Source organism: Wasmannia auropunctata, unplaced genomic scaffold (assembly GCF_000956235.1).
Source record: "Wasmannia auropunctata unplaced genomic scaffold, wasmannia.A_1.0 LD336106.1, whole genome shotgun sequence".
In the NCBI taxonomy this organism is placed as follows: Eukaryota; Metazoa; Arthropoda; class Insecta; order Hymenoptera; family Formicidae; genus Wasmannia; species Wasmannia auropunctata.
Window position 1 is genome coordinate 6,357,359 of NW_012026784.1, and position 13,892 is coordinate 6,371,250.

General features: G+C 37.1%; 2 protein-coding genes and 2 long non-coding RNA genes across 15 annotated transcripts in view; 1 reads left to right on the plus strand and 3 right to left on the minus strand.

The window, feature by feature from the left end:
* LOC105454839 overlaps nt 1–897 on the minus strand; it is a 1,733-nt gene extending 836 nt beyond the window's left edge. Inside the window, exon 1 of one of the 2 annotated variants that reach the window (XM_011697755.1) lies at nt 638–897. In XM_011697755.1, coding sequence (XP_011696057.1) covers nt 638–683 — 46 coding nt within the window. In that variant the 5' untranslated portion in view covers nt 684–897. Of the gene's footprint in view, nt 1–421 lie in introns of both variants that reach the window. The other variant, XM_011697748.1, reaches the window with a different exon arrangement.
* Nucleotides 898–1,713: 816 nt separating this feature from the next.
* Nucleotides 1,714–9,463, plus strand: LOC105454871 (cyclic AMP-responsive element-binding protein 1). 11 transcript variants are annotated; one of them, XM_011697803.1, is made up of 8 exons: nt 1,714–1,913; nt 2,860–3,072; nt 3,638–3,787; nt 4,008–4,131; nt 6,017–6,106; nt 6,644–6,787; nt 7,301–7,370; nt 7,510–9,463. In XM_011697803.1, the coding sequence occupies exons 2-8, from the start codon at nt 2,881–2,883 to the stop codon at nt 7,652–7,654; spliced, it is 915 nt and encodes a 304-aa protein (XP_011696105.1). In that variant the 5' UTR covers nt 1,714–1,913; nt 2,860–2,880; the 3' UTR covers nt 7,655–9,463. The 11 variants fall into 11 exon arrangements, with proteins under 11 accessions (XP_011696105.1, XP_011696170.1, XP_011696130.1 ...); XM_011697828.1 differs by having other exon boundaries at nt 1,715–1,913; nt 7,310–7,370; XM_011697850.1 differs by having other exon boundaries at nt 1,717–1,913; nt 2,860–2,973.
* Nucleotides 9,464–10,228: 765 nt separating this feature from the next.
* Nucleotides 10,229–11,140, minus strand: LOC105454865. Its single transcript, XR_975060.1, has 2 exons — nt 10,627–11,140; nt 10,229–10,437 (listed from the first exon to the last, which is right to left on the minus strand). It is a non-coding gene; the product is annotated as an uncharacterized LOC105454865 (long non-coding RNA).
* Nucleotides 11,141–11,226: 86 nt separating this feature from the next.
* On the minus strand, nt 11,227–13,758 carry LOC105454920. The gene is made up of 5 exons (XR_975065.1): nt 13,647–13,758; nt 12,967–13,011; nt 12,601–12,645; nt 12,233–12,277; nt 11,227–12,017 (listed from the first exon to the last, which is right to left on the minus strand). It is a non-coding gene; the product is annotated as an uncharacterized LOC105454920 (long non-coding RNA).
* Between the last annotated feature and the right edge of the window lie 134 nt (nt 13,759–13,892).

Sequence of the window (13,892 nt, forward strand, 5' to 3'; positions counted from 1 at the left end):
TATATATATATATATATATATCACATTTTATAATTTTATATATGCATTTTAAAGACGAGGAATTTTTATACAATTAACACGTTAATTAGAAAATTATAATTCTAAATTGTTGATTATAAAAATTCGCGAAAAAGAGGAAGTTGTTCTTTATCCTCTATTTTCTTTTGTCACGTTACGCAATAGAAAATAGTAGAATACACATGTTCTCATATTAAATTTAATAAAGAATAAAAAAATTTAGTAAAAGCATCCATTTTTTTTCTCATGTTTACGTAAGAAAAATAGTAAAATTTTCTCATTTCACATGTTCGACACGTTTCTCATGTTAAATACAATAAAATTTGATAACGCAAAATACTATGTAAAACATTAAAACAGTCACATATTTTAAGAGAATGTATCAAAGTGATTTAATATGTACTGTCGAAAGTCTCCAACGCGGGATGCTCCGTCGACGTTATCACATCTTGACCTGTCGCTTCCGCGAGTCCAGCACAAAATAACATTCCGATAAAAGTAATGCCCATTATATCAACGCAATAAAATTGCTTCATATTTATTAGCTTTGCTTTCTTAGTACTTGATCAGAAAGACGTTGGATCTCAGAGATATCTTTTCGCAACTTTGAATGGCGAACCCTTTTCTCTCGGTCGCGAATCCTCAACTGGCGAGTGGCGAGTCATATCAATCGTATCCTATTTTTCTGCTGATACTGCGAAGTATGACGAAATACGTCTTCTTCTTCTTCTTCTTCATGGCACCGCGAGAACCGGGAACTCCGGAAACGGCGGAAATTGGAAAGTACCTACTTACTACGTGATTTCGTGCTGCTTGACTGAGATATCGAAAGGAGTTGTTGCAATCAAAACAAGATAAATATATATAAATATACGAGTGTTGGAGAAAGAGAAAGGGATTCTGAGTGCAAAAAGTGCAAGCAACACGAACAGTCCTACGTTTTTTTTTTTAACGACAGTGTTGTTGCGCAGGTATATAATATACGCTGAAAAAAAAACAGCTACGCAGTGATAATATAACAATAAACGAGCTATTGTTTAAAGAGTTGCAAAATTAGCTTGGGGAAAACCCGCCAAATTCGGATCGTCCACAGAGTGCAACAAGTATAGATCGCGCGATGGGCGAATGGGCCCGGTGGTAATTGAAGAACGATGACATTACCAACCATTTTGACTCTACCGAGGATAACAAACGCGATCGTTTTACGTGACCAAATCACTGTTTTATCGACTGTAATAAAGCAGAGATTGCGGTTTGTTATCCTCGGCGCAGCCAAAATGGTTGGTAATGTCATCGCTCTACAATTACCCTCCGGGCCCCACATGACAGCAGTCATGAAGATCTGCCTTTGGCGGGCCGCCTTTAATAATTATACCGTCGTCGGTGATTATGTATATTTCCCGTAAAATGGACAAGTAAAGGCCGACGTGTGCGAGGAGAGGAAAGAGAGAGAGACAGCGCGACAGAACGAATCGCGGGTATCGCGGGAATCACCGTCGCTCGCGATTGAAATATTGGAAATCGCGATCGCACATATGACGTGCCTAGAACATAGACGAGAAGATCAGATTATGAAGGGGTGGAGGGCGGACGGCGGAGGGTGAGTCGCGAGACGGTAGCAGCAACGACAGCGTCGTCAGCAGCACTAGGTAGCAGCATTCGCAGGAGCAGCCAGCAGCAGTAGCAGCAGCAGCGAGTAGCAGGAGCAGCAGCAGCAGCAGCGGCGGCGGCAGCAGCGATCACGACGGCGACTGCCATCTTGAGCGTGACGCGCAACTCAGAGGTCGTGGGCTCCACCAGTGACGAAGCCACTGGAGTTTTGACGTGGCTGCTACGTACCTGCCCGACTGCCCACTCCGATTGCAGCAAACTTGGTGACGAGAAATACGTAACTGGTAAGTGCCCCAGCTGGAGAATAATAACAATCGGGACCCCGTGGACCAGCGCGTGGCTCCTCGCGCACCGCTCGGGGATCGTTGTTGCGCGCGAGGCGGAGCAGCGCGTCCGCCGCGCGACCGCCGCTTCGCGTTTCGCACCTCGCGTTCGCCCCGCGGCCGCGCGACGCATACCCCGCGCGTTTTGCCCGCTCGTCTGCTGCGCTTAACCGTGATGCCGCGAAATATGGCGACCCGACGACGGAGAGAGAGAGAGAGACCGCGCGCATCCGCGTACGCTCGCCCGACGGACGGCCGAGCACGAGGTGTGTGTGTGTTTTACGAGCTGCTGAGATCCCGCTCTCCTCCATTCTCTCTCTGTCGCCCTGACATCCCGCGACCCGCGGGAGGGGAACCTGGTCGCGGGTTACGCGGTCGCATTTCCGGGGGGACGTGCGGCAACGAGGGTTACCCTCGCCGTTTATTCGGGTGGCAATTCTCTCCGTCGTTCCCTCCGTCGTGTGCGTGAGAGTGACAGAGAGGAGAGAGAGAGAGAGAGGGAGAGAGCGCGCGATCGAGTGAGTGAGTGAGTGAGATAGAGAGGGAGAACGAGAAAGAAAGAGTACCTCAAGCGCGTGTTTATTGTCCCCTCTTCCCTTCCCACCCCGTCTTATTTTTAGCTCCGCTTATGTAAATGACGCAGTAGTCATCCCCGCTCGTTGGCGGGAAGTTTAAATGACTCGCATTCCGCTCAATCGAGAGAGCTCTCCCAATCCGAAGATTCTGTCGTGTCAATTGCATCGCGTTCAAGTGTAAACATGTGAATCAACGTTGCCGCGTGTATATTTTGACGAAACACAACATTGGGGTGTGGGGGGGAGGGGAGGTGGTGGAGATCGGGGATTTTTCTCTTACACACACATTCCAGATATTCCGACGTATATTACAGAGCGCCTTTATGTTGCAGAGCTCGCGAGGTAGCCGGGCTATGGAAAGTATGGTCGAGGAAAATGGATCAGCCGTCGATCCGTTGTCCCAGAGCTCCCAGAGCGGCGACGCGGCGCCAGCAATCGCAACCTCGGTACAATCTATCGATAGAACGCATCAGCCTCAAACTCACCACCTGGTAGCTTCTACCAGCATTGTGCAACTGACGCTACCCTCGTCGGGAACAGCACAGGTATACAGGAGGCTCTCCTGTGTATCTATGTCCGAATAATTTGTCTTGTCTTTTATTTCGGAGCATGCCGCGAGCGTACCGTTTATTTGTCCGTTTTTCTTTATTATTCCTTCTACTACCGTTTATTGTTTCTCTGTGATGCAAGTGGCGATTTAGACATCCGGTTCTTGCATAATGCTGGTTGCGAATCTTGGGAACGCACGAAAAGGGCCTTCCCAAAAATCACTCTCATCCTTAGATTGTAGGACGTTGGCGGTACTTTCTGTGAATGTGAAAGGTATAACATTGGGCATATGTTCTGGGCATATGTTTGAGAGGTGTACCGGTTGCAAACATATTCCCACCTTTCTCGTAGCACACAACAAACGACACATGTGCATTATTCCTTTTTCGTAGCTCTAGTTATTACGGATTATTTGTCCACGTTATTTGTACACTTTACACGCATATGGAGGAATAATGATCATGTATCTGTAATTGGTTTTAGCGATATTGGTTTTAAAATACAAACAATTAACCGTCTGTGAGATTTGACATATTTTTTTTTGTGTGCACCCTGGTACAGGTGCAATCAGTCATACAGCCCAATCAACAGTCCGTAATACAAACCGCCACGAACATACAGCCCGTCGCCATCTCCAAAGGAAACGTCATTCTGGTTAGCAAACCCAACTCCGTTATACAAACTGCACAGGGCAATTTACAGACGCTTCAGGTGAGTCATATGTATCAATTCATTGTAACACTTTAGCTTAAAAGTTATATTGCTCCGAATTAGTTTGCTGCATTGTTATCAGTCCGCGCAAATGTGTGACTCGCAGTTAAATATCAATATGTGTATATAAAAATAGGATTTATTAGAATGATTAGGATTAATGATAGATTTATTAGAATTAACGATGGATTGAAATTTGAATACCCTGCTGTTTGTTAAGGTGGTTGAAACCGGTAGCGATGACAGTTTCTCAGATGAGGATTCACCCAAGAAGAGGAATATTCTAACCAGACGACCGTCTTACAGAAAGATTCTCAACGATTTAGGCGGAGGGGAAATTACAGGTAAGACATGACGTTTCCGCTTAAATAATAAACTTATCTCGAAACGTGCTAGACATTCACTGTTGCGCGACAGAAATTAAGGTCGCGATATGGAGAATAGTCTATTAATCCTGTTCGCTGTAATTCGCTGGTCTCTTCGTGATTATGAACTAGTTGTAACATTCGCGTAATTTTGCTTGACAATTCGTCGCAGATGCGAGTTGTGAAATAAATAACGTTGAATAATTGCATCTTGCTCAATCACGTAAGACGTTTATGTGCATGTCAGTTCATACAAATTGATATTATAATAAACGAATGTAGAAATTTGCATATTTGTATCTTGAAGTATCTTGTACAAAGAATTTCAAGATACAAATATTTCGGTAAGATTATCTAGTGCTACCGAAATTAATATAAATATCCTCTCTTTTTTTCCTTTTTAATCTTTGTTACATTAACGTAATTTTATATCTGTCGAGTATATTAGCATGTACGATATAACGAATATTGCGCTGAAACCTTCCAGCACTTTTTCTATTGTTTAAACCGCAATTAAGTAGTATAAGCTCTTTTAAGACACAATTAGTTTTAGCGCGTGATCAAATAAGATATCTGTATTACGATATACATTTTTTTTTTTTATATACTTTACCGTCAGATATATAAGAGAAGTATGCCATACCAAGCCCGTACAATACTAAGCTATACAACACTGCGAACGGTAAATTAACTTTAAAAACAGACATGGGAGAGTTATTAAGATTAGGAAGTTGAGATTTTGGGAGGAAGAATTCGTGCGGATTGTTCCTTCGAACCCCATTAACATTACGTTGACAGAAAACTGAAATTTACGGTTGAAAAAGATGTAACCTTCCATTTGGAACAGTTAAGGAAGTCTGTAAATAAAAGCTCTCGAAAGCTATCGTCCACCTTGATTCGAGAAATGATGGTTTTTTTTTTTTTTTTTTCCCCAAAGATTTATTGGCGAATATATTCATGTCCACCGCGAGTAGCAAATATGGAGTAGCAAATATCACTTTGATAATTTACAACTTACGTTAATTTGATCAATCCTCACGTATATAGGATGTATATTAGAAGGTAAGTGTGCAATTGGCAATGTTAGAAGTAAATGTCGATGTTTAATAGAAAAGAATATTGTATATGATAAAAGAATTATTATACATTCAAAACACCGAACAAATAACTGTTACATACATATATATAATACGAATCAATTTTTTAAACAAATTGTAATCTTACTGTATGAAGTCATGTGAGAATCCACTTCTTTTTCACTCTTCAGAATATATTCTGTATATTCTTGTTATAATTTAACTTATGGACAAGAAAATACATTGTCAAATAATTGTATAAAGTGCATCGTTTTCACAAAGTAGATTTTACAGACTTTTGTTTTATGTATGGAACAATTGATGCTGTTAACGTAAAATTGATTGTTATTTCTAAGGAATTTAATTATCTTTCCGTTTAATAGAGAGCTAATTATCTTTAATAAACATTTTGGCAGTACTTCCTATTTCCTTTTCGTATGAGCTGACTGCACGCAGTGCAATGATAAACATATGTCGTATAATCAGCAGCCAGAAAGGAAATAGCTTAACAAAATCGTCATCACACGATGAAAGTTTCATTTTGGTCTTTTTTACATTTATCTATATTAATTTACTTTCTGGATGCGGATAATAGCAATTTAGAATATATTTATTCAATGCGACCAATAAGGACATAGTATGATTTTGGCGCTCTTTGGAAAAGAAAAACAACAAGAAAAAAAAAGAGAAAGAGCTATACATTGTATATAGATTGACGCACAACACGTTAGCGACGTCGGTTACGAGCTAATTGTAATATGGGGGTTTGGGTTGATTCGGTGTTACAGACGGTCGTTTGCCCCCCTTAGAATCATCCTCTGAGTGTGATTCTAACGTGGACAGTGAAGTGTCTTCCCATTCGCTTCATTACCAAACAGGTTGGTTACTTTAATCTTCCATTTACGTATCTTTCCTGGCTGTATTACACTCCGCAGGCTATCCATATATCGTAGTTCCTGTGTACTTTTCTGTATACCAAGGGAGATGATGTTATAGATGAGTACTTAATGAGAAAGAAAAACATGAAAAAAAAAATCTGAAACCAAGATCCATTCGCATTATACAATTGTCTTCCATCCCTGTGTGTACTGCCTAACGTGGTATATATTCATTTCTCACGATACTCGCTTGGTGTGGCATTCTTGCTTATGGGATGATATCCGATACAGACTTTGTCATTCGGTTCACTCGACGGAAGGGGGAAAGAGGCGCCGAAAAAGAATTTCTTTTCTTGTGCGAGATGTTGTAGAAACACGATGTCATTATGTATCACGCATATAGAATCTCTTTCGATGCAAATGCATTATCATTTCCAGTGCATTGTCGATGCACGGCACATATTGGATATTTTTTATCTTTTTTTTTTAAAGGCTTATATATGTGCGTTTATATTTCCGATATAATTTGTTTTACAGTAATTCCTGCCGGTACTATTCAAATTGCGACCCAAGGGGAGGGAGTTCCGGGGCTTCACACGTTAACTATGAGCAATGCGGCGACAGCGGGTGGAGCTATAGTACAGTATGCACAGGGCCAGGACACTCAATTTTTTGTACCAGGTGTGCTTTTGCATCATTTCCTGTCAGAGAGTCTTAGAAAAGCTTTTCGGTCTTTTGTTTTTATTATATTAGTGTATATTATAATAGTGTATTATAACAATATATTGTGTAGTTTTTGCGTTTGAATCTACATGAATATATATATGTATATTCATGTAGATATGTTGCATTAGATTAATTATTTTTCAAAGAATAATTCCATATTGCATGGAGTGACATATTAATACTCTATAAATTTACAATTTACATATTAATATATAAATTAATAGTAATATAATTTAAGATATTAGATTAGATTTAATGAAAGAAAAACAAGAAAAAAAAATTAGAAACAAAGATTTATTCCATTTAACGATTTTCTAGAGTCTAGACTATACATATGTCTTTTTGATAAATACAGTAACGACTCTTAGCGAACAAGACAAAATAAGCTGTTTGTAGCAAAAAACCATGTAGAATTTTAATGCACATAACGTAAAAATTTGGAAAGTGCAGTCTCTTGCAATGTTTCAGCTTATACAGGTCACGGGGTGGTAGTGGAGGATGCGGCACGAAAGAGAGAGCTAAGGTTGCTTAAGAACAGGTGAGCGATAAGAATAAACCTGTCACATAGTTATATCCGTATTTGCCTGTAGATATAACAAGATTTTTCTATCCTACGCAAAGATAAAAAAAGATTGAAGCCCTTCAGCGATTCTTATCTCTATTTTTAATGTGCACAGAGAGGCGGCGCGTGAATGTAGAAGAAAGAAGAAGGAATATATAAAGTGCTTAGAAAATCGTGTTGCGGTGCTGGAGAACAGAAATCAGACGCTAATCGACGAACTCAAGTCGTTAAAAGAATTATATCAGCAGAAAACCGACTGAGATTGGTGTTTAAAGCTTGCTCGACAGTGTATCAAAACTATTATCCAGTCGACGAACCTGTACATGTCTTGTTTGTGTACATTATCCTAAATGTTGCTAGGGGTAAGCGATGGTGATGTACATGCATTCTTATAGATATTTCTCTGTAACATACTGTATTTAAGTACGAATACGAAGGCTTGTGAAACTTGCTGTTACTAAAGCGGGAAGCCAAAGTTATATGAGACACGGTGGCAGCAAACACGTAGGCAATATTTCGTATATCAGTTTCTATTTTGGATAAACACGGCGCGCGTGATTTCGCTCGAATTCACCCGCTCGAAATTTCGATTTTACGGAATATAGAGTTAGACCGCATTAATAACATAACTGGCAAATGATATTCGTGTTTGTTTAGCATCACTGTGTATACCGACCGTTTGTACTAGATGAAGGCGTGTCTTGCTTCATTATGACATGCTGCAATTTATTTCTCTATATATGCGTATAGAAAACGAATATACATACATCTATATACGGAAGCGTTATTCAAACGCTAACTGGAAATAGCTTTCCGACTATCTGCGTGAAAATTTGCATGTAAATATTTCTATAACGAGACGTGCCGTGACTTGTGTAACAGACATTGTTCGAGACATTTTTGGTAGATGACAGACTTTTATTACGTATTTTCATCTTTAGGAAAAATAATTTGTCTAGAAGATATAATAAATTATTTTTCAAAAACGCCCAATTTTTCCTGAAACATAGCATTTCGCACGATTGTTAAATTGTTGTATACATATATTTGACGTAATCATGTTTCTTGTGGTATCTATAGTAATTTGGGATTGACTTTGTATAACAGACGATGATAGTCAGTTCATAAGAAAATGGACACAAAAGTCATATATTTGAGCGCTGTACAATACAAAAGTCTCCTTTCGGTATAAATAATACAAACGGTTTTCTGTGCATGTAAAGAATCGTGCCATGGCGAGACGCGCTTCCATCTACCGTAAATAGGTTTTAATATACGATCTGTCACAAAATGTGGAATTATATATGTTGTCTAGTTTCACAAAAAAGAAAAATTGAGAAGCAACATTAAAAAAAGATGTGCTTCTGATGAAGATGCTTGAAAATTGAATGCTCTTTAAAAGAAAGCATCGACGTAGAGAAAAATTTATTGAAGTAGTAAACGTGACATTTGAATGATATAAGAAAAAAAAAGGAAAAAAAAAAGATATCTCTCATTCTCATGCCTGCATCTCTCGTTTGCTGTATAAACGTGCATACAAGGCGGTATTATGTCGCTTTTAAAACGAGTAAAATAATCCTATTTTACGTCTCGTCAGAATGCCCCGTTCATCAAAAACGCTGAACAACTTGTAAAATATGAATGTAATATACATCTGGAGTGCCTTGAAGATTTACGATACTTGTGATATACATATACATATGTTGGATACAAAAGAAGAAAACGCGCAACATATGCATATGTATGTATATACGTATGGAGGAAATTAAGTTGTAGGTAAATATGGGTAGATATATATATAGATATATATAAATATTATATGATATTTTTAAAGTATATATTATTAATATAGTTTTATGTACTTGACACACACACACACACAACTCTATCACGAGAATTGTATTATTTTTGGGAACTCGTGTTCCCACGTAATCTCATTATCGTCAAGTCGAAAACCAATTACTGACACATACTGACACTGCGCAATGTATTGTGAACAATACGCGTGGTTTTACCATGAAGAGATAGCGTTAAAGACCCAAATAAAGAGCATAATTTTTTTAACAAAAGTTGGAGTTGACGTATTGTGAATTTCAGTTGTCATTCTATTGGCGTCAATAAGTTTTTGAATTCATCGTATTCGGCGTAAGCGTTATCGAAAAAAAAAAGATGTCTACTGACACCGTTTCCTAACGCATACAATGATACAAAAATTATTTGTAACGAAATAGTGTCTAGAAATTTGCGATGCTGGACGCATCGTTTAGAATTTCGTATTTTACCGGTCGATCTTAATTATTCGTAGTTTTGTAATGCTAACGTGCATAATGAACATTGTCAATTTATGAAGCAAAGCTTGAAAAAAAAAGAAGAAAAACAGAATGAAAGAATCATTAGAGATAATAAATGTGCCGTATCCTTTATATGTGCATTTCATTGCCGCCATTGCATTATTAAATTTTGTACTAGATTTTAAAGTGCCTTCTTCTTCTTTTACGTTTTTAGAGAATAGTAAGTGCACGTCTTTCATTTATTTTACGTACCTTCTATTGAATGTTAGAGAGAAGTAGAAAGAAGGCTTTATTCCATTGCAGAGAAACCTGGTGCAATATTAAGTGCATTTTCTAATTGTGAGCTTCGATTACTTCATTTGCCTCTATATAATTCGATGAGCACAATTAAAACTAGTCAACTAATTTCTGTTGACTTTTAGTCCCACTTGTATGTTTCTTATTGATGAGCATCGACCTAATTCTCCTTCCTTCTCTTGTATGATAAAAGTTTTATTTCTTATTACATACATATAAGGTTTGTTTAGAGAAAAAAGGAACAAATACATCTTTAATATTTATTAGACAATGTATAATATATTGATTGTAACACGCAGTAACATACTACGTTATTAAATATTACATATGTACAAGAGTGTATCAAAGAATAACGAGACAAAAATTTAATTTTTAATAAAATATTTAATCTTTCAAGTAATCTTCAAATATGTCTCCTGCATCACAATGCATTTGTCCCATTTCCTTTTGCCGTACTTAAAATGTAAATTAAAATATAAATTTATATGTATTGTATACAAACGCATTAGTAAGATATGTGCAAGTTGCTTTTATACATTTTTCAACTTAATTTTTAATTTAATATAATTAAAAAAAGTCTTAATAAAAATCAGTCTCATTAATTTCTGATATGCTCACTAGTATAGTTGTGTACACATACTTACATCATCACCAAACTTATTATTGGGTTGAATGGAAAGTTTGTTCAGTTTTTTTAATTAAATTGAAAGCCGTTATTTTTTTATTTAGATCTAACTTTATTCATCCAGATATTCACCATTTTTTTCGATAACTTTTTGCCATCTTTTAGGCAGCGCCATAATTCCATCTGTGTAGTTCTCAGTTTGTTGATTAAAAAACTGATCCAAGTGATTTTTACAGGCTTCCGGGGAACTGAAGTTGTTGTTATTAAGGGAATTTTGCAGGAATCCGAATAAATGGAAATCGGAGGGTGCAAGGTCCGGTGAATACGGCGAGTGAGGTAAAACGTCCCAACCCAACTATATCAATTTCTGCCAAACGGTTACAGAGACATGAGGCCTTGTATTGTCACGATGAAAGATAATACCTTTACCATTAGATAATTCCGGACGTTTTTTTGTCAATTTCTATCTTTAATCGGTCCAATCGCGAGCAGTATAAATCCGAATTAATCTTTTAATTTTCTGATAAAAACTCGTATTACAAAACTCCCTTCCAATCCCACCAGATGCAAAGTATCATCATCTTCGCGTAAAATTCTGCTTTCGGTGTCGATAAAGAGCGCTCGTCTTGTCTGCCAGACGATCTCTGTCGCATCAAGTCGTTATAAATAATCCATTTTTCGTCTCCGGTAATAATTCGTTTTAAAAATGGATCATTTTCGTTTCGTTTGTGCAGCGAATCGCATACAGAAATTCGTTCTATTAAATTTTCTTTCAATAAATTATATTTATGTCCATGGTATCCAAGTATCGAGCCGATTTATGTATCCGAGCGCGTGTAAATGTTCGACAACGGCTGTTTGCGATACTTTGAGAATTTCTGCGATCATTCGAGTCGAATAATGCGGGTTATCTTTAATTAGTGTCTGAATTTTATCATCGTCAATCTCGACCGGCCGTCCTGAGCGTGGTGCATCGTCGAGAACAAAATTTCCGGCGCGGAACTTGGCAAACCACTTTCGGCATGTTCGTTCGTTTACGGCATCCTCTCCGTACACGGCACAAATCTTTTTTCGAGTTTTGGCTGCACTTTTGCCTTTTTTGAAGTAATAAAGCATAATATGCCGAAAATGCTCATTATGATTGACCATCTTTGACCTGACACCAAATATTCAAAATAGAACTAATCTTTAAAATGTTTTTTTTTAAATGCGTATCAGAATGTCAACTATCGAACAATATTAAATATTAATTAATTGGAATGAAGTCGCAGATATTTATATTAATGCCGTCTTTCAACAAAAAACAAAACGAATTTTCTGTTCAACCCAATAATATCAAGAAACACAATAGTGCCTCCTGCAAAAAGTGTTTCTCACTATGTAAATCTTCATATGACGTTCCTTCGTATTCTGTAAAAATACAATTTAAATTAGTGAAATTTTCAACAGCCGTATTTCTTATAAAAGAAATTTAAGTAACTTCAGTTGGTAGTGCATGTAGAAGTAATCATAATAGGATGAAACTTTATTAAAAAGTTCATCCTGTTATTTCAGAGATAAAAATTTCATCCTGTTGTTTAAATTTATGTATATTAAGGTATATGTGACTTATAAACAATTCTTACCAATTTGTTTAACAAGATACAGAATTTATCTTCATCTTTGTAAGTCTGAAAAACAACATTCGCATAATTTATTCATATGCTCAAGCTGATATCGATAAATAAAATTAACGTAAAATGGCTCAGTTGGTAGTGCATGTACAAGTATAATCATGATTTCATACTCGGTAAAACTCATCCTGTTATTCAGAAATACGCATAAACGATTTCTTACAAGAAATATTTGAAGAATCAGAATACCCAAGTATACAAAATATTTGTATATAATAAATATTAAAAATTTTATCTTGTTATTTCAGAGGTATAACATTTTACCCTATTATTTTAAATTTATGTATATTAAAATGTATGTGACTTATAACGATTCTTACCAATTTGTTTAGCAGGATACGGAATTAACTTTTATCTTCGTAGGCCTGAAAAACAATAAGATAATTTATTTATATGCTCAAGCTGATCTCGATAAATATGAATTAACGTAAAATGACTCAGTTGGTAGTGCATGTACAAGTATAATCATGACTTCATACTCGGTAAAACTCATCCTGTTATTCAGAAATATGCATAAACGTTTTCTTACAAGAAATATTTGAAGAATCAGAATACCCAAGTATACAAAATATTTGTATATAATAAATATTAAAAATTTTATCTTGTTATTTCAGAGGTATAACATTTTACCCTATTATTTTAAATTTATGTATATTAAGATGTATGTGACTTATAATGATTCTTACCAATTTGTTTAGCAGGATACGGAATTAACTTTTATCTTCGTAAGCCTGAAAAACAATAGGATAATTTATTTATCTGCTCAAGCTGATCTCGATAAATATGAATTAACGTAAAATGGCTCAGTTGGTAGTGCATGTACAAGTATAATCATGACTTCATACTCGGTAAAACTCATCCTGTGATTCTACTCGGATACACGCATAAAAGATTCCTGACGCAATACGAGAAATATTTGAAGGATCAGAATACCCAAATATATAAAATATGTGTATATTATAAATATACAAATGCATTCGAACATAAAGCAGTAAATAGATATATTTCTATCCTGGATCTAAATTCCGATAGGAATTATAGATCCTCTAAAGAGGGATAAAGTGTAATCATATCACTTTTTATTTTCCAAATCAACGGAGATTAGTAATAAATATAACTCGATTTTACAATAAGAATTGAATTCTATTGCAAGTGTATAACACAATGGGCTAAGACGGACAATTACAGCGGATGCACGTGGATTACAATTTACAAATCGCGACGAGCATGCGGTCGGTCGTTTCGAGAAATCTCGTATCCTTTATGCCGAATCCACGTTTTAATTACAGGCATCGGGAAAACCGATTATTATAAGATCCCTTCGCATCGAGCGTATCGAGTTTAATTCAGTTTAATTTTCTCTCACCTCGGAATCTTTCGTAGCGTAAAAACAAATCGAATCCATTCGCATAACCTCCCGTCGTTGCTCCGCTGCTCCCTGCTCGTAGCATCGATGGCGCGATGGCGCGACTGCCGCGACTGGCGGCGATGGCGGCGGATTGCGGAATGATATTCATGATACTGTTATCGCCTCCTGCGCGCAGAGGGCGCAGAGGCTTGTCACGCGACATCTGCACGCGAAGCGACCTTTAGGGTGCACCTGTGCGACGAG